At 38.8% G+C, this 19,849-nt stretch overlaps 1 protein-coding gene across 1 annotated transcript in view; it reads right to left on the bottom strand.

Moving 5' to 3' along the window:
• Positions 1-19,849, bottom strand: part of ALK (ALK receptor tyrosine kinase) — a 633,273-nt gene that overhangs the window by 103,792 nt on the left and 509,632 nt on the right. The window contains exons 13-15 of the mRNA XM_053712803.1: positions 14,964-15,108; positions 14,645-14,827; positions 2,038-2,136 (exon numbers count right to left, since the gene is read on the bottom strand). Of these exons, the coding sequence (XP_053568778.1) occupies positions 2,038-2,136; positions 14,645-14,827; positions 14,964-15,108 (427 nt within the window). The remainder of the gene's footprint in view (positions 1-2,037; positions 2,137-14,644; positions 14,828-14,963; positions 15,109-19,849) is intronic.

Below are 19,849 nucleotides of genomic sequence, written 5' to 3'. Positions count from 1 at the left end.
TGTAAAAATGGTGTTTGTCCTATGCTCCCTTGAATGGCTGGAAGCAAAATTTTGGAAAATCAAAGAATGCTGCAGAATACTGCATATTGCCAGAGACAACTACATATCCGATATCTCTTGACTGTGGCTATCTTTAACCCTTTCTCTGTTAAACCATTTTTACACCACAGTGCTAAACTAAATTATATATTTATTTTTTAGCAGGTCCAGCAGATTCAGAATATACCATTATGATATTTATATTTCATGTCATGTGAGATTTCTGTGGCAAAACTGGAAAAAATATATATTTTTGTTAAGATTTTATATAAAAATATTGAAAATAGCGAGCTGACAACTGCTGTTACTTTGATCACCTTACTAAATTGTCACCAAGGGTAGCCACATGTGAAATAAGTGGGGATTATAATATACATTAGAGAGTCCCCTTTGTGCAGTATAAATTACTTTTTTTTCTTGCAATGTGTTCACTGTTACCATAGCGATCACCTGACTATACAGACAGAATTCATATATTTTTAAAAGAGAGGCACTTGTCTACTATAAAATAAACTTATTAGTTATAAGGGGTCTCTAGACATAACAGATTCATTTTTATTGAGTCTATAATGTCCCATTCCCAAGCAAATCCCCATGTGTTGTGTTTATACATTTTTTAGAAACAGCTGATACGTATTGTGCAGGCAATACTCTTTTAAAATGTCATATTGCAGCCCCACAATAGATAGCAGCAGTGTTTGTTGCCATAAAGTGTCCCAGACACATGCACACTATTTGCTTTAATAATACATAATATGTCTATTTAATTAATAAAAGCCCTTCTTATGATCATTGTAACCATTTAACATCTGTAAAAAAGTTCTCACCATGAAGAATTTGCTACCGTCAGCATAAATAAAATAGTTGTTTTTTCTTAGATATTTAATTTGTAATTTTTTCTTAAATACTCAAATTATTGATACCTTGATAGGCTTAAGAGCAGAAATGTGCTTCTGGGAGCTAACTGGTGATTGGGGGCTACATAAATATGCCTCGCCATTGGTTCAATAGATGTGTTTAGGTAGGTCCCAGCAGTGCATTGGTGCTCTTGAGACAACTTTAACTATGTGCTTAACCTCGTTTCAAGGCTTAAGCACATAGTTAAATGTAAGTAATCGTGCAATAATAGAAATGTTTACACAATAGAGTATTTTCTTTTTGCAATTTTAAGTTCATTTAAGGAATATGATTTATATTTTAAATAACATTTTCTAAATATGATTAGAAGCATTTGTCAGTTTATTAACAAAAAATATTTCTTTCAAAAGTGATATATATACATTGTATAGTGCAGTGTTTTTCAACCACGGTCCTCAAGTACCCCTAACCAGGCCCGGACTGACCATAGGGCATACCAGGCAAATGCCTGGTGTGCTGGTGGTTGCCTTAGCCCCACCCACTATCCGAGACCGTGCTGTGGCTAGCTTATGTCTTATTTTGCCCCAACTTTATTGTGACTGTCTGTGAATCTCTCTGTGTGACATGATGTGGTGCCGGTGTGGCTGCTCACCGCCAGACTCTGACAGTGACTGAGCTCAGCTCTCACACACAGACATGGCCGCACTAGTGTAATGTGGCTGGTCGCTGGGGGCGTTAGGTTATGGCCCATTTAATACCAGCTGCAGCCACACACTGACTACTGGTCCATCTGAGGTCTGTCTCTAACAGACCAGGTTTTTATTATAGCTGAACTAGAGCACAGATGAAAGGATCAGCTGATGGGTGAGAGCAGGTTAGTAACCATGGTTACCGATCAGCTGATTACTTCACCTGTGCTCCAGTTCAGCTATAATGAAAACCTGGTCTGTTAGCAGTATGTGAGGACCGCGGTTGAAAAACACTGGTATATCTCATGCAAACATTCGCAGTTGTGCATTTCAAATATTTCAAAGTTTACCCCCTTTAAATCTGTGTAGATGTTTAGTGAGACTTTGGATCTCATATGAACCCATAAAGAAAGTACAATTATATAATTACATAAACATTCAATATATTTACCTTTTAAAGGAGGTGTATATAAAATACCGTGTGGGCTAATAAACGATACACCATCTAATCCATCAATTTCTGCATTGTTATCTTCTGCAGCGTTGCCTCCTGAGGAAAATGTACACGTCTTTTGTTAATCATTTTGTAAACTACTAAAATGTGACTTGTGGTGTAGAATATACAGAATGTATAAACAGAATGTAATACAGTACCTTAGAGATAGCAACATTATAACTTATGGACTTGAACCAATATGAGGTGCCAAATCTATACACAAAAACAGGGTCAGGTCAAATCAGTAGGAAAGTGCAGAAAATGGGCACAACACAGGGAAATAATGAGAACATGTATGCACTGTGCATGAATTCAGTTGGCTACAAAGGGAATATGTGTGGAGAAATAATTTGCTCAGAGAGAATGTAAAACCAAACACACAAACTAGATTGTAAGTGAACTCCATGAAAAATGAAATGCAGCCTAATTTGATATAAAGGGACAACTGAAGTAAAAAAACAGAATTTATGCTTACCTGATAAATTACTTTCTCTAACGGTGTGTCCGGTCCACGGCGTCATCCATTACTTGTGGGATATTCTCCTCCCCTACAGGGAATGGCAAGGAGAGCACACAGCAAGAGCTGTCCATATAGTCCCTCCCAGGCTCCGCCCCCCCAGTCATTCGACCGACGGTTAGGAGAAAAAAAGGAGAAACTATAGGGTGCCGTGGTGACTGTAGTGTATAGAGAAAGAAATTTTTCAAACCTGATTAAAAAACCAGGGCGGGCCGTGGACCGGACACACCGTTGGATAAAGTAATTTATCAGGTAAGCATAAATTCTGTTTTCTCCAACATTGGTGTGTCCGGTCCACGGCGTCATCCATTACTTGTGGGAACCAATACCAAAGCTTTAGGACACGGATGAAGGGAGGGAGCAAATCAGGTTACCTAAATTGAAGGCACCACGGCTTGCAAAACCTTTCTCCCAAAAATAGCCTCTGAAGAAGCGAAAGTATCAAATTTGTAGAATTTGGCAAAAGTGTGCAGAGAAGACCAAGTCGCTGCCTTACATAACTGATCAACAGAAGCCTCGTTCTTGAAGGCCCATGTGGAAGCCACAGCCCTAGTAGAGTGAGCTGTGATTCGTTCAGGAGGCTGCCGTCCGGCAGTCTCATAAGCCAATCGGATAATGCTTTTCAGCCAGAAAGAAAGAGAGGTAGCAGTAGCTTTTTGTCCTCTCCTCTTACCAGAATAAACGACAAACAAAGAAGAAGTTTGTCTGAAATCCTTTGTTGCTTCTAAATAGAACTTTAAAGCACGGACTACATCTAAATTGTGTAACAAAACGTTCCTTCTTTGAAACTGGATTCGGACACAAAGAAGGAACAACTATTTCCTGGTTAATATTCTTGTTGGAAACAACTTTTGGAAGAAAACCAGGCTTGGTACGCAAAACAACCTTATCTGAATGGAACACCAGATAGGGTGGATCACACTGCAAAGCAGATAGTTCAGAAACTCTTCTAGCAGAAGAAATAGCAAACAAAAACAGAACTTTCCAAGATAGTAACTTGATATCTATGGAATGTAAGGGTTCAAACGGAACCCCTTGAAGAACTGAAAGAACTAAATTTAGACTCCAGGGAGGAGTCAAAGGTCTGTAAACAGGCTTGATTCTGACAAAAGCCTGTACAAAAGCTTGTACATCTGGCACAGCTGCCAGTCGTTTGTGTAACAACACGGATAAAGCAGAAATCTGTCCTTTTAGAGAACTCACTGACAACCCTTTATCCAAACCCTCTTGGAGAAAGGATATATTTTTTCCATATTTTATGGTAAATCTTTCTAGTCACAGGTTTTCTGGCTTGAACCAGAGTATCTATCACTGAATTTGAAAACCCACGCTTGGATAAAATCAAGCGTTCAATTTCCAAGCAGTCAGCTGCAGAGAAACTAGATTTGGATGTTCGAATGGACATTGTACTAGAAGATCCTGTCTCAAAGGTAGCTTCCATGGTGGAGCCGATGACATATTCACCAAGTCTGCATACCAAGTCCTGCGTGGCCACGCAGGAGCTATCAGAATCACCGAGGCCTTCTCCTGTTTGATCCTGGCTACGAGCCTGGGAAGGAGAGGGAACGGTGGAAACACATAAGCTAGGTTGAACGACCAAGGCGCCACTAATGCATCCACTAGAGTCGCCTTGGGATCCCTGGATCTGGACCCGTAGCAAGGAACCTTGAAGTTCTGATGAGACGCCATCAGATCCTTGTCTGGAATGCCCCATAATTGAGTCAACTGGGCAAAGACCTCCGGGTGGAGTTCCCATTCCCCCGGATGGAAAGTCTGACGACTCAGATAATCCGCTTCCCAGTTGTCTACTCCTGGGATGTGAATTGCAGATAGATGGCAGGAGTGATCCTCCACCCATTCGATGATCTTGGATACCTCTCTCATCGCCAAGGAACTCCTTGTTCCTCCCTGATGGTTGATGTAAGCTACAGTCGTCATGTTGTCTGACTGGAATCTTATGAATCCGGCCTTCACTAGTTGAGGCCAAGCCCGGAGAGCATTGAATATCACTCTCAGTTCCAGGATGTTTATCGGAAGAAGAGACTCTTCCCGAGACCATAGACCCTGAGCTTTCAGGGAATCCCAGACCGCGCCCCAGCCTAATAGACTGGCGTCGGTCGTGACAATGACCCACTCTGGTCTGCGGAAACTCATTCCCTGAGACAGGTGATCCTGATTCAACCACCAACGGAGTGAGTCTCTGGTCACCTGGTCTACTTGAATCTGTGGAGACAAGTCTGCATAGTCCCCATTCCACTGATTGAGCATGCACAGATGTAATGGTCTTAGATGAATTCGAGCAAAAGGAACTATGTCCATTGCTGCAACCATCAATCCTACTACTTCCATGCACTGAGCTATGGAAGGCTGCAGAATAGAGTGAAGAACTTGACAAGAGTTTAGAAGCTTTGACTTTCTGACTTCTGTCAGGAAGATCTTCATTTCTAAAGAATCTATTATTGTTCCCAAAAAGGGAACTCTTGTTGACGGGGACAGGGAACTCTTTTCTACGTTCACCTTCCACCCGTGAGATCTGAGAAAGGCTAGAACAATGTCTGTATGAGCCTTTGCCTTGGAAAGAGATGACGCTTGAATTAGAATGTCGTCTAGATAAGGTGCCACTGTAATGCCCCTCGGTCTTAGAACCTCCAGAAGGGACCCTAGCACCTTTGTGAAAATTCTGGGAGCAGTGGCTAAACCGAACGGAAGAGCCACGAACTGGTAATGTTTGTCCAGAAAGGCGAACCTTAGGAACTGATGATGATCTTTGTGGATAGGAATATGTAGGTACGCATCCTTTAAATCCACGGTAGTCATATATTGACCCTCCTGGATTGTAGGTAAAATTGTTCGAATGGTTTCCATTTTGAACGATGGAACTCTGAGAAATTTGTTTAGAATTTTTAAATCCAGAATTGGTCTGAAAGTTCCCTCTTTTTTGGGAACTACAAACAGATTTGAGTAAAAACCCAGACCTTGTTCCACAGTTGGAACTGGGTGTATCACTCCCATCTTTAACAGGTCTTCTACACAATGTAAGAATGCCTGTCTCTTTATTTGGTTTGAAGATAAGTGAGACATGTGGAACCTTCCCCTTGTTCCTTGAATTCTAGAAGATAACCCTGAGAGACTATTTCTAGTGCCCAGGGATCCTGAACATCTCTTGCCCAAAGAGCAAAGAGAGAGAGTCTGCCCCCTACTAGATCCAGTCCCGGATCGGGGGCTACCCCTTCATGCTGTTTTGGTAGCAGCAGCAGGCTTCTTTGCCTGTTTACCCTTGTTCCAGCCTTGCATTGGTTTCCAAGCTGGTTTAGTCTGGGAAGCGTTACCCTCTTGTCTAGAGGCTGCAGAGTTGGAAGCCGGTCCGTTCCTGAAATTGGGAAAGGAACGAAAATTGGACTTATTCTTAGCCTTGAAAGGTCTATCTTGTGGGAGGGCATGGCCCTTTCACCCAGTGATGTCTGAAATAATCTCTTTCAATTCTGGCCCAAAAAGGGTCTTACCTTTGAAAGGGATATTAAGCAATTTTGTCTTGGAAGATACATCCACCGACCAAGACTTTAGCGAGAGCACTCTGCGCGCCACAATTGCAAACCCTGAATTTTTCGCCGCTAACTGCAAAGCGGCGTCTAAAATAAAGGAATTAGCTAACTTAAGTGCGTGAATTCTGTCCATGACTTCCTCATACGGTGTCTCCCTACTGAGCGACTTTTCCAGTTCCTCGAACCAGAACCACGCCGCTGTAGTGACAGGAATAATTCACAAAATAGGTTGAAGGAGGTAACCTTGCTGTACAAAAATCTTTTTAAGCAAACCCTCCAATTTTTTATCCATAGGATCTTTGAAAGCACAATTGTCCTCAATAGGAATGGTCGTGCGCTTGGCTAGAGTAGAAACCGCCCCCTCGACCTTAGGGACTGATTGCCATGTGTCCTTCCTGGGGTCGACCATAGGGAACAATTTCTTAAATATAGGAGGAGGGACAAAAGGTATGCCTGGCTTCTCCCACTCCTTATTCACTATGTCCGCCACCCGTTTAGGTATCGGAAAAGCATCAGGATGCACCGGGACCTCAAGGAACTTGTCCATCTTGCACAATTTTTCTGGGATGACCAGATTGTCAAAATCATCCAGAGTAGATAGCACCTCCTTAAGTAATGCGCGGAGATGCTCTAATTTAAATTTAAATGTCACAACATCAGGTTCTGCCTGCTGAGAAATTCTTCCTGTATCAGAAATTTCCCCATCTGACAAACCCTCCCTCACTGCCACTTCAGATTGGTGTGAGGGTATGACAGAAAAATTATCATCAGCGCCCTCCTGCTCTACAGTGTTTAAAACAGAGCAATCGCGCTTTTTCTGAAATGCTGGCATTTTGGATAAAATATTAGCTATGGAGTTATCCATTACTGCCGTCAATTGTTGCATAGTAACAAGCATTGGCGCGCTAGAAGTACTAGGGGTCGCCTGAGTGGGCATAACTGGTATAGACACAGAAGGAGATGATGTAGAACTATGTCTACTTCCTTCATCTGAGGAATCATCCTGGGCAACTTTACTATTTGTGACAGTACTGTCCTTACTTGGTTTGGACGCTATGGCACAATTATCACACATATTTTAAAACATGATCTATCTGAAGGTACAGACATGTTAAACAGGCTTAAACTGGTTAATAAAGCACAAAAACCGTTTTAAAACAAAACCGTTACTGTCTCTTTAAATGTTAAACAGGGAACACTTTATTAATGAATATGTGAAAAACTATGAAGCAATTATCCAATCTTTACCAAATTTTCACCACAGTGTCTTAATGCATTCAAAGTATTGACCCTGTTAACCCTTAAAATGTGGAAACCGGAGCCGTTTACAATTTTAACCCCCTTACAGTCCCAGCCACAGCCTTTGCTGAGACTTCACCAATCCCAGGGGGGTATACGATACCAAATGAAGCCTTCTAGGAACGTTTTTAGTGGATTCCAGACCCTCACACATGCAGCTGCATGTACTGTACTCAAAAGTAACTGCGCAGTAATGGCGCGAAAATGAGGCTCTGCCTACTACAGAGAAAGGCCCTTCCTGACTGGGAAGGTGTCTTAACAAGTGCCTGGCGCTAAAAACGTTCCCCAATGTTATAAAAGTGTGAAATTCAACTTCAAACTGCATATAATACTTAAATAAAGCAATCGATTTAGCCCCTAAAAGTGTCTACCAGTTTATAGCCCATAATAAGCCCTTTATTCTGTTTGAGACTAAGAAAATGGCTTACCAATCCCCATGAGGGAAAAATGACAGCCTTCCAGCATTACACAGTCTTGTTAGAAAAATGGCTAGTCATACCTTGAGCAGAAAAGTCTGCAAACTGTTGCCCCCAACTGAAGTTCTCTCAGCTCAACAGTCCTGTGTGGGAACAGCAAACGATTTTAGTTACTGCTGCTAAAATCATAATCCTCTTTTAAACAGAACTCTTCATCTCTTTCTGTTTCAGAGTAAATAGTACATACCAACACTATTTTAAAATAACAAACTCTTGATAGAAGAATAAAAAACTACAACTAAACACCACAAACTCCTCACCATCCCCGTGGAGATGCTACTTGTTCAGAGCGGCAAGGAGAATGACTGGGGGGGGGGGGGGGCGGAGCCTGGGAGGGACTATATGGACAGCTCTTGCTGTGTGCTCTCCTTGCCATTCCCTGTAGGGGAGGAGAATATCCCACAAGTAATGGATGACGCCGTGGACCGGACACACCAATGTTGGAGAAAATACATTTTCATGATTTAGAGAGTCCAGGTTTAAAAATCTTTCCAGATGAGTTATTTAATGAAATTTACACCTTTCTTTTGGTCTCGCTTTTGAAACGTAGATCCTTTCTATGAGAGCATACTGAAGTAGGCTATGGACATGTGTCTTGAGCACAAAGTGTTTGCAACACTGTATAACAATACATTTAGTGCTCAAGACCCCCAGCATTGAAGGGGCTAAAACAAGTCATTTGTATTGGTATTAAATGGACATGAAACCTAGCATTTTTCTTTCATGATTCAGAGAGAGCATATCATTTTTTAAAAAGATTTCAATTTGCTTCTATTATGAAATGTGTTTTGTTCTCATGATAGCCTTTGTTGAAGAGTATACCTAGGCAGGTAGAGTGCACGTTTATAGAGCACTGTATGGCAGAGGTTTGTGTTGCCACTTGCAAATGTATAATACTGTTAAAGGGACAGTAAAATCAAACTTAAACTTTCATGATCCAGAGGGAACCTGCAATTTTAAATAACTTTTTAATTTCTATCTATTATTATATTTTGTTCATTCTCTTTGTAGTCTCACAGGAGCTCAGGAGCGGACGCCTGTCTTTAGAACTCTGTTTACACCCTCCTGAGCTCCTGCGATTCTACTTAGATTTACTCTTCAACAGAAATGTCAAGAGAGCAAAGCACATTTGAAAACATAAGTAAATTAGTAAAGCATTCTTGAAAAACTTCTGTAATAGTGCTCCAGATGTGCACGCTCCTTATCCTACCTCACTGCTTTTCAATAAAAGATTTTAACAGAAGAATGTAAATGTAATAGTAAAAATAAGCAGATTTTTAAAAGAAATATTACAGTGTATCTGAATGGGCTTCATTTTCATTTAAATCCATAAGAACTACAATATGACATCACAGCAATTCTGTGTTTAGTTCAATGTGACTTTGAGTTGGGGAATACACCTGTGACGCTATAGGGTGGGATGTTTTGTATCTGATTGACTGTACTGCAGGGGTTAGCTATACAAATCCTTGGGTTACCTGTGGTTAGCTATACAAATCCTTGGGTTATCTGGGGTTAGCTATACAAATCATTGGGTTATCTGGGGTTAGCTATACAAATCATTGGGTTATCTGGGGTTAACTATACAAATCCTTGGGTTATCTGGGGTTAGCTATACAAATCATTGGGTTATCTGGGGTTAGCTATACAAATGCTTGGGTTATCTGGAGTTAGCTATACAAATAATTGAGTTATCTGGGGTTAGCTATACAAATCCTTGGGTTATCTGGGGTTAGCTATACAAATCATTGGGTTAGCTGGGGTTAGCTATACAAATCCTTGGGTTATCTGGGGTTAGTTATACAAATCCTTGAGTTATCTGGGGTTAGCTATACAAATCCTTGGGTTATCTGGGGTTAGCTATACAAATCATTGGGTTATCTGGGGTTAGCTATACAAATCCTTGGGTTATCTGGGGTTAGCTATACAAATCCTTGGGTTATCTGGGGTTAGCTATACAAATTTTTGGGTTATCTGGGGTTAGCTATACAAATCCTTGGGTTATCTGGGGTTAGCTGTACAAATCCTTGGGTTATCTGGGGTTAGCTATACAAATCATTGGGTTATCTGGGGTTAGCTATACAAATCATTGGGTTATCTCGGTTAGCTATACAAATCCTTGGGTTATCTGGGGTTAGCTATAAAAATCCTTGGGTTATCTGGGGTTAGCTATACAAATCCTTGGGTTATCTGGGGTTAGCTATACAAATCCTTAGGTTATCTGGGGTTAGCTATACAAATCCTTGGGTTATCTGGGGTTAGCTATACAAATCCTTGGGTTATCTGGGGTTAGCTGTACAAATCATGTTCAGATCAGAATTGCATAGTATTTCAGGGCTACATTGTGTTTTTGGATGGGGTCAGAGTACTGATATACTGCTGGAAAGTACTCTTCTGTGAAATGCACAGATTGGGCAGAAAGACACTGCACCCTGGGTGGGTATGATCCAATAGGGTGGGTTATTAAAGGGATACTAAACACAATTTTTTTTTCTTTAAGGATTCAGATAGAGCATGCAATTTTAAGCAACTTTCTAATATACTCCTATCATCAAATTTTCTTTGTTATCTTGCTATCTTTATTTAAAAAGCAGGAATGTAAAGGTTAGGAGCCGGCCCATTTTAGGTTCAGTACCCTGGATAGCGCTTGCTTATTGGTGGCAAGCATAACCCAGGTTCTAAACCAAAAATGAGCTGGCTCCTAAGCTTTATATTCCTGCTTTTTGCCTAGTGTGCCTAGTGGGATCTCCACTGACGAGATCTATATAGGCCAAAACATACATCTGGGGTTAGCTGTACAAACCCTTTGTTCAGACCTGAATTGCCTGGTATTTCAGGGATACATTGTCCTTTTGGATGGGGCCAGTGTACTAATATACTACAGGAAAGTTCTCTTCTGGGAAAAGCACAGATTGGGCAGAAAGACGCTGCACCCTGGGTGGGTACTATCCCGAAAGGTGGGCTATTAAGCACCATATGTTCCCAGTTGAGCACTTCTCTTTGTATTTTAGTCTCCTTTTAAATAATGCTTTATTTCTTCATTCATATTATACTTCTCTTATGATTTTATAGAATCTGCTTCTGGTAATTCCTAAACAAAATATATAAAAGCCTTAGGTCTCTGGCGCAATTTCTGGACTGTTGAGCTTTCAGTGTGCAGGATACTTAGGTGCTAAATATGTATGAGCCAATCGCAAGTACATTATGTACAACAAATGCACTACAGTTACTGATCTCAAATGGCTGCACACTTAGATATAAAATAACCTTTAAAAAACGGAAAATGCTGTTCAATGTTCCACCTTCGCTTATAGAGGTACAAACTGTTTATATAAATTTTAGTTGATGCAGGTTTCAAGTAAACAAAAATACAAGTGATTTATCCACAGCAGGGCAGTAAAGTAAAAATTAAACTTTCTTGATTCAAATGTAATGTAATTTTAATCAACTTTCTAATTTACTTGTTATCTAATTTTCTTCATTCTCTTGATATCCTTTGTTTAAAAGCATATCTAGGTAGGCTCAGGAGCAGCAATGTACTACTGGGAGCTAGCTGCACATATATATATATATATATATATATATATATATATATATATATATATCTTGTTATTGGCTCACCCGGTGTGTTTAGCTAGCTCCCAGTTGTGCATTTCTGCTCCTTCAATAAAGGATACCAAGAGAATGAAGCAAATGTGATAATAAAGGTAGATTGATATTGTTTTGAATAATGGTACATACTGTGACCTGTCAGAGAAAGAGATAAAAGAGCTCTTGAACTGATAAAGCATGTGCTGTGTTGCACGGTCATGTTAAAGGGCCACTAAATATAATAGAATTAAATAACTGACAAATGCACAATAAAATGACAATACAATAGCACTTTGAATTTGAAATGAACAGTAGAATATTTTCTAGCAATTTTCAAAGTTAATACAATTTTCCCTCCCCCAGTACCATGTGACATCCATTAGCCAATCACACAATCTGAATTATGAAACTTTCATTTTGACTTTAGTGTCCTTTTAATTGATCCTGCAATATATTATGGGGATAATAACTTTCTTATAACCTTAGTAGTGTGTTAAGTTTGAGTATTTGAAAACACATTTATAAGAGCATTGTTTTAAGTTTGCCTTTATGTTTGTAACATTTTTAAATGTAAAAAAAAATAAAAAAATCTGTCAAAATAGATGGAATGTGGGTGTAACCTTATGAGTATGAATATGTATTTCTTATGCAAGTGATATTAAAGTGTGTGTATATATATATATATATATATATATATATATATAGATATATATATATATATACTGTATATAATTTCAGCATAAGATATCCTCCAAGTACCTATATGGAAGAGCGGACCAGTACAGATTTTGTGTAGGAACAATTCCAGCCCTCATACTAGATTTGATTTGGCGTAGAGTGGTGTAGTGAAGAGGTAAAATTATTGACGATTTTGATACACAATCTCTCTTGGGTTAAAAAGCGGGCGATTCTTAAAGGACCAACATTTTTCTTTTATGATTCAGACAGAGAACACAACTTAAAAAAAAAGTTTACAATTTATGGAGCTCTTTTGAAAATCAAGGTGAAACTTACGTCAGGATGTCAAGACATCACATGATCACCGCAATATTCTGAGAAATTCACTGCTTTACACTCGGTTCCTGTGAGCTATTGAACCTGTTTCTATTGTGGTATTACGTTGCTTTTTATGTCAAATATTTTTATATTATGTAATAATTTTCTATTTGATCGCCAGTTCCTGTTTTGCTGGAGTGATTTATAAAGAGCACAATTCTTTAGAAAATTTATCACACTGGATAGAACAAGAGGGTCTTAAGCTCACAGACAGGATAAGTGCATTCTGGGAGGGATAAGGATTTTTTTTTTTTTACCTAAAATGGAATTCATAAAGACCCTATTACCTGTGAGGTATCTCATCTCTCTTTTGTGTATCTTTCTCAAAGCTGACAAGATTATCTGTTTTTTTCTTTTTCTTTAAAGGGACATAAAACACATTTTTCTTTCATGATTCATTTTAAACAATTTTCCAATTTATTTATATTATCAATTTTGCTTTATTCTCTTGGAATCTTTTATTGAAGGAGTGCAGCAATGCACTACTGGGAACTAGCTGAACACATTGGTAAGCCAATCATAAGAGGTATATATGTGCAATCACCAATCAGCAGCTAGCTCCCAGCTCCTCAACCTAGGTATGCTTTTTAACAAAGGATACCAAGAGAAACAAGCAAATTAGATAATAGAAGTAAATTGGAAAGTTGTTTAAAATTGCATGCTTTAACTAAATAATGAAAGAATTTTGTTGGGATTCATGCCCCTTTAACTATTTTTAAGTTTTCTTTTTTTTTGCATATGTCAGAGTAAACTGTTTTATAGAGGGTGTATTATTTCGTTTTGTAAGGCTGTGACAAGGGTACAAATCTAGGGCTATAAAAGCAAACTAAGTTTAAAAAAAAGTTCTCAGATGTGTAACAAGAGAATTTACTTTGCATAACTAAGCCTGAGCAGGACTTTAATATTTCCTCCGGTTCTTCGATAAATGAGGAGGCTCAGTTATTGGCTGAGAAACTTATAGGGCTCTGTTTATCAAGCTACTTCCTAATCGCTTAACCACCTCAGAGGTGGTGGACTTAAAGGGACACTGAACCCATTGTTTTTCTTTCATGATTCAGACAGAGCAGCAATTTTATGCAACTTTCTAATTTACTCCTATTATCAATTTTTTTTTCGTTCTCCTGGTATCTTTATTTAAAAAACAGGAATGAAAGCTTTGGAGCTGACCCATTTTAGGTTCAGAACCTGGGTTGCCCATGTTGATTGGATGGCTAAATGTAGTCACCAATCAGCAAGCCCTATCCAGGGTACTGAACCAAAAATAGGCTGGCTCCAAAGCTTTCATTCCTGCTTTTTAAATAAAAATACCAGGAGAACGAAGAAAAATTGACAATAGGAGTAAATTAGAAAGTTGCTTAAAATTACATGCTCTGGGGCATATTTATCAAGCTCCATATGGAGCTTGATGCCCCGTGTTTCTGGCGAGCCTAAAGACCGCTGCTCCATAACCTGTCCGCCTGCTCTGAAGCGGCGGACAGACATTGCGGGAAATCAACCCGATCGTATTGACACTCCCTGTTAGCGGCCAATTGGCGCAAATCTGCAGGGGGCGGCATTGCACCAGCAGTTCACAAGACCTGCTGGGGCAATGATAAAGGCAGAGAGCAATATCGGATCATGTCCGCTCGCGCAATGATAATTTGGCCCCTCTGTCTTAATCATGAAAGAAAATATTTGGGTTTACTATCGCTTTAAAAAATCCCATCCTGGACTGATATTTCAGGGGTGGTTTACAACTCCTCTTGTGCAACCAGGTATGTGTGCAATAATAACTGTGGGCAGTGAATGCAAGCCCAAAGCACGTGTAGACCGTTTGTTTAGCTGGGAAATTTTTCTGCAGGCTTGCTAGCAAATGGGGTCTATAATCACTAATTGATACAAAAGTAGACAGACTAAATGTTTTTCAAATATAACAAATCCCTTAGCCTTGAAATTTGAATATTTTTGCTATTATTATAATCTTTTATTGCTAAAACCTAATATATTTTGCTAGGTCAAACAGGAGAAAATACATAATTACACAAAAAAGTAATAAATTATTTATGTGACATCTAAGTGGTAGAAAACAAAAGTATGGTTACCTATGTAACCTCCACCTCCGCCCCCAGAGGAGCAGCCTCCACCTCCACCGCCAAATCCTCCTCTTGTCTCCCACCCCCATTTCTTTACGGCCTGAGGACAAGGTTCTCCTCCAGTGGCACCTTCTAGAAAAGACTTTCCTGCCCAGGGTAAGCTTGTGAAACCATTCCAGCCACCTCCACCACCTGTATAATAGATAACTTGTTCAGTAACAGTAGTCAGCAACTTTCAAATCTACAGTTTGCAATTATTTACATTTTGAAACGTTTATAAAGATTTTGTAATATTCATCTTAAGAAGTCAGTTAATCAATTTTCTTACCTGCAGACCCTGATTTCCCATTCAGACCAGGAATACCATAGTCCTTCTCTAGTCTCTCTAATTGGACTATATTTGCCTTGGCTCTGTAAGCTCTGCCGCCACCTCCAGCAGCTACCAGCAAGGGGACTGGTTTTCCGTTCTCTATCTGACGGAGTTAAAAAATATTGACAAAATAGCAGTGAGTAACATTTATACAGTAATTACAAATCACAAGTTCAGAAATCAACAGTAGCTTACTGAATAAAAAAAACAGGGGACACATATGTAGTGGGGCTTCCATATTGTTTTGTATCCAAGCTTTCCTCAATTATTCTGAATAAAATGTACACTCTAAGGCCTAGTTTCCATTGAGGTGGTAAAGTTTGGAAAGAAGTGATAACGTAAAAAAAGACTTTAATGGAGATAAACATTTTTATCACCAGTTTCCACCAATTACCACCTCAATGGAAACTAGGCCTAAGTGAGGCCTAGCTTCCAATGATGTGGTGAATTGTGGAAACATGATAAAAACATTTATCTCTATTAAAGTCTATGAAGATTTTTTTTCATGTCACCAACAGTTTCCATACTTTACCACCTCAATGGAAACTAGGCCTAAGTTAGAATTTTTGAAAATGTATTGTACAATTATACATGATCTCTTAAAATAAAAATTACTTTTTAAACTTAACATTTTTAAAAGGGTCACAAACAGATGAATTACAATAGTAAAGCAGCAAATTGTTATAATATTCCTCTTTGCATTGTTAATAATGTAAATAAGAATTATTAGCTCTTAATTGTATTATTATGTTAAAGTGAAAATAAAATGGCCACTCAGCCTTTTGAAATCTATAACACCTGCTGTTTTTTCCTACTGAAAATGTGTCATGTCCACATTTGTTAACACACTGACAACATCAGTACAAAAATAGATTACGAGTGGAGCGCTAACAGTTACATGGAAGCGAAAAGGAGTTTATCACAGGTGTTTGCGCACGTCCAATTGTTCACTCATATTACAAGTTGAAAGTACATGCGATCGCTTAAGCTCAATTGAAGTTAAAGTGGTTAGCAAAAACATCAGATATAGAAATATTTTTTTAAGAATTAATAGAACACATTCTGCTATGAAAATAATATTGGAATGTGAAATATTCATATTTTCATATTGTGTTAGTACACTTGAGAATATGCAATCAGGTTTGCGTGCGACTAGGGTGTTCCATTGACTCTACGGGGGAATAGGTTATCGCGTATACAATATTTTGAATTTGACTTTTTACGTGTGAGCGTAATACGAGCGCTACCCAATATGCGCGAAAAGCTTACTTTTAGTGGAGTTGGCGCTCGAGCAGGAGTGTTAAATAACGTTTCACTTGTAATCTGTCCCATAATCAGGTAGACTATGATAGAAAAATCTAGTGCATGAGGAAAAGTCACTCACACTATGAAACTATACTGCCCTATTCTGAGGCTTGACCTAGCCAGCTACACAAAGAAAATGTTTCCTAACAATAAATGCTCAAAACATATTCATTAAAATGTGCAGCCTGCCTGAATTAACAAGCTTGCTGAAGTAATGTGTGTTCTATAGAGCTTATAACTACAGTCTGAAGTTCCTCTAAACTAATCTAAGGTTAGTCCCAGGACTCCCAGGAGTTGGGTTCATCATTTTCAGCACTATTAGATATAAAGCAAACATATATTTTAGCAGATTTTTTTAAATTAAAATTTGTTTCACATATGTGTTTATTTATTCAGAACCATTTATAGTCATCTTAATTTGTTAATTACAGATATTTTACTGAACAGGCAGTAGCTTTTACTTATTATATACTTACATAAATATATATATTTAGTTTAACAGTTAAATGTAATAACATGTTTAATTTTTAACCTGCTGTTTAGCTGGCGTTTTCTCATTTCATGCTGCATATGTTGTTTTTTTCACTGCAAATCGTTTTTTTTATCTGTGTTATAAATCAGCACTTTGTTCTACTTATTACAGATTTGACAGAAAACATGTTTTATGTTTTTAAGTATGAATGATTCAGTTTATAAATTAAACATTACAAATGTACACCTCATTTCTGTAGGCTGTAGCAGCAGAACACTGTATTTCTATGGCCTCATCTATGAAAATCAGTTCAGAGTTGATATTGGTCCTTAAAGGGATAGTAAATTATTCTGATAGGGCATGTAATTTTAAACAACTTTCTAGTTTACTTTTATCATCAAATTTGCTTTGTTCTCTTGTTATTCTTAGTTGAAAGTTAAACCTTGTTAGGCTCATATGCTAATTTCTAAGCCCTAGAAGGCCGCCTTTAATCTAAATGCATTTGACAGTTTTTTTACAGCTAGATGTGTTTCATATAGCTAACACTGTGCTCAGTTATTTAAGAGTCAGCACTAATTGCCTGAAATGCAAATCTGTCAAAAGATCTGAGATAAGGAAGCAGTCAGCAGAGGCTTAGATAAGGTAATTACAGAGGTAAAAAATTTATTTCTATAACAGTGTTGGTTATGCAAAACTGGTGAATGGTTAATAAAGGGATTATCTATCTTTTTAAACAATAACATTTTTGGTGTTTACTATCCCTTCAAGTGCTTTTGGTATACAATGAAAAGGTTGCTATTCTTAGGTGTGCAATGCACAAATAAATGTACTCACTATCAGATAATATGGGCTAAAATTGTGTGTGTATGTGTGTGTGTACATGTGTGTGTAAGTGTGTGTGTGTGTGTAAGTGTGTTTGTTTGTGTGTGTAAGTGTGTATGTGTGTGTGTGTGTATGTGTGTAAGTGTGTGTATATGTAAGTTTGTGTGTGTGTAAGTGTGTGTGTGTGTGTGTATGTGTACTTGTGTGTGTAAGTGTGTGTGTGTGTGTAAGTGTGTGTGTTTGTGTGTGTAAGTGTGTAAGTGTGTATGTGTGTGTGTATGTGTGTAAGTGTGTGTGTATTTAAGTTTGTGTGTGTGTAAGTGTGTGTTTGTGTGTGTGTTTGTGTGTGTGTATGTGGGGGGCAGCAGGTTTCACAGTGCCTAGGGCAGCACAGGAACTAAATACACCACTGGTTGGATCATATGACAACTTTTCATAAGTGTTAATATGATTTGGTTAACTGAAAGATTCTTTTAAATAATAATCATGGATCATAATAGAGAGAGGAGAGAGTGACAGAGGGAGAGAGAGAGGAGAGATGGAGAGGGTGAGAGGAGAGACAGACAGGGAGAGAGACAAATAGAGAGAGAAAGGAGAGAGCGAGATAGATAGAGAGAAAGAGAGAGAGAGAGAGAGAGAGGATAACAGAGGGAGAGAGAGAGGAGAGAGAGAGAGAGAGAGACAAAAACAAAGAAGAGGGAGAGATTGAATGAAAGGAGATTGAAAATTTAATTTCAATAAAATCCTCTTTAGATAAGAAAACAAACCTATTACAATTATTATCAGTGAACAGGATTATTGTACTGTTGTGACCATCACACACACTGAAAATGTTAACACTACAGTGTTGGCTATAAAAATGCAATGTAAACAAGAGCAGAAATTAGCCTTCCAATGGGAAGTGGGAGAAACCAGACCATTCGAAAATATGTGCTTGCAGCAGCTCTGAATACAATTAATTCTTATCAGCTACTTGCCCAAGCACATTGTCCCTTTAATTGAATTGTGTAGTACATTTATATGTTGTTTTCTTATCATTACTGGAATAAAATTTACCTTTAAAATTGGTTATCCATATTAATTTATTTGCAATTTTTTCCTGTGCTCCCCCCCCCTGTTGTTCATTTAAAGTATAGTAAATACATAAAGACAAGTCTATAGCTTCACATACAGACTTAACGGGACATTAAACACTAAATACATGCTAGATAGAATGATACATTCAAAGAAAAGATTAGTCCATGAGTAACATGTAGATGTATTTTTTAAAGTTTCATTAGTTGTTTAAAAAGTGACAAAATAAGTGTAAAGTTTTAGGCCTAGATTTAGAGTTTGGCGTTAGCCGTGAAAACCAGCGTTAGAGGCTCCTAACGCTGGTTTTAGGCTACCGCCGGTATTTGGAGTCACTCAAAATAGGGTCTAACGCTCACTTTTCAGCCGCGACTTTTCCATACCGCAGATCCCCTTACGTCAATTGCGTATCCTATCTTTTCAATGGGATCTTCCTAACTCCGGTATTTAGAGTCGTTTCTGAAGTGAGCGTTAGAGCTCTAACGACAAAACTCCAGCCGCAGGAAAAAAGCAGGAGTTAAGAGATTTCTGGGCTAACGCCGGTTCATAAAGCTCTTAACTACTGTACCCTAAAGTACACTAACACCCATAAACTACCTATGTACACATAAACCGAGGTCCCCCCACATCGCCGCAACTCGATTAAATTTTTTTAACCCCTAATCTGCCGACCGCCACCGACGTTATACTTATGTACCCCTAATCTGCTGCCCCTAACCCCGCCGACCCCTGTATTATATTTATTAACCCCTAACCTGCCCCCCACAACGTCGCCGCCAGCTACCTACAATAATTAACCCCTAATCTGCCGACCGCAAAGCGCCGCCACCTACGTTATCCTTATGTACCCCTAATCTGCTGCCCCTAACACTGCCGACCCCTATATTATATTTATTAACCCCTAATCTGCCCCCCTCAACGTCGCCGACACCTGCCTACACTTATTAACCCCTAATCTGCCGAGCGGACCGCACCGATACTATAATAAAGTTATTAACCCCTAATCCGCCTCACTAACCCTATCATAAATAGTATTAACCCCTAATCTGCCCTCCCTAACATCGCCGACACCTAACTTCAATTATTAACCCCTAATCTGACGACCGGAGCTCACCGCTATTCTAATAAATTTATTAACCCCTAAAGCTAAGTCTAACCCTAACACTAACACCCC

The sequence above is a fragment of the Bombina bombina genome, chromosome 4 (assembly GCF_027579735.1).
Source record: "Bombina bombina isolate aBomBom1 chromosome 4, aBomBom1.pri, whole genome shotgun sequence".
In the NCBI taxonomy this organism is placed as follows: Eukaryota; Metazoa; Chordata; class Amphibia; order Anura; family Bombinatoridae; genus Bombina; species Bombina bombina.
The sequence above is the reverse complement of the archived record's forward strand: the minus strand, read 5'-3'. Positions and strand labels throughout refer to the sequence as shown.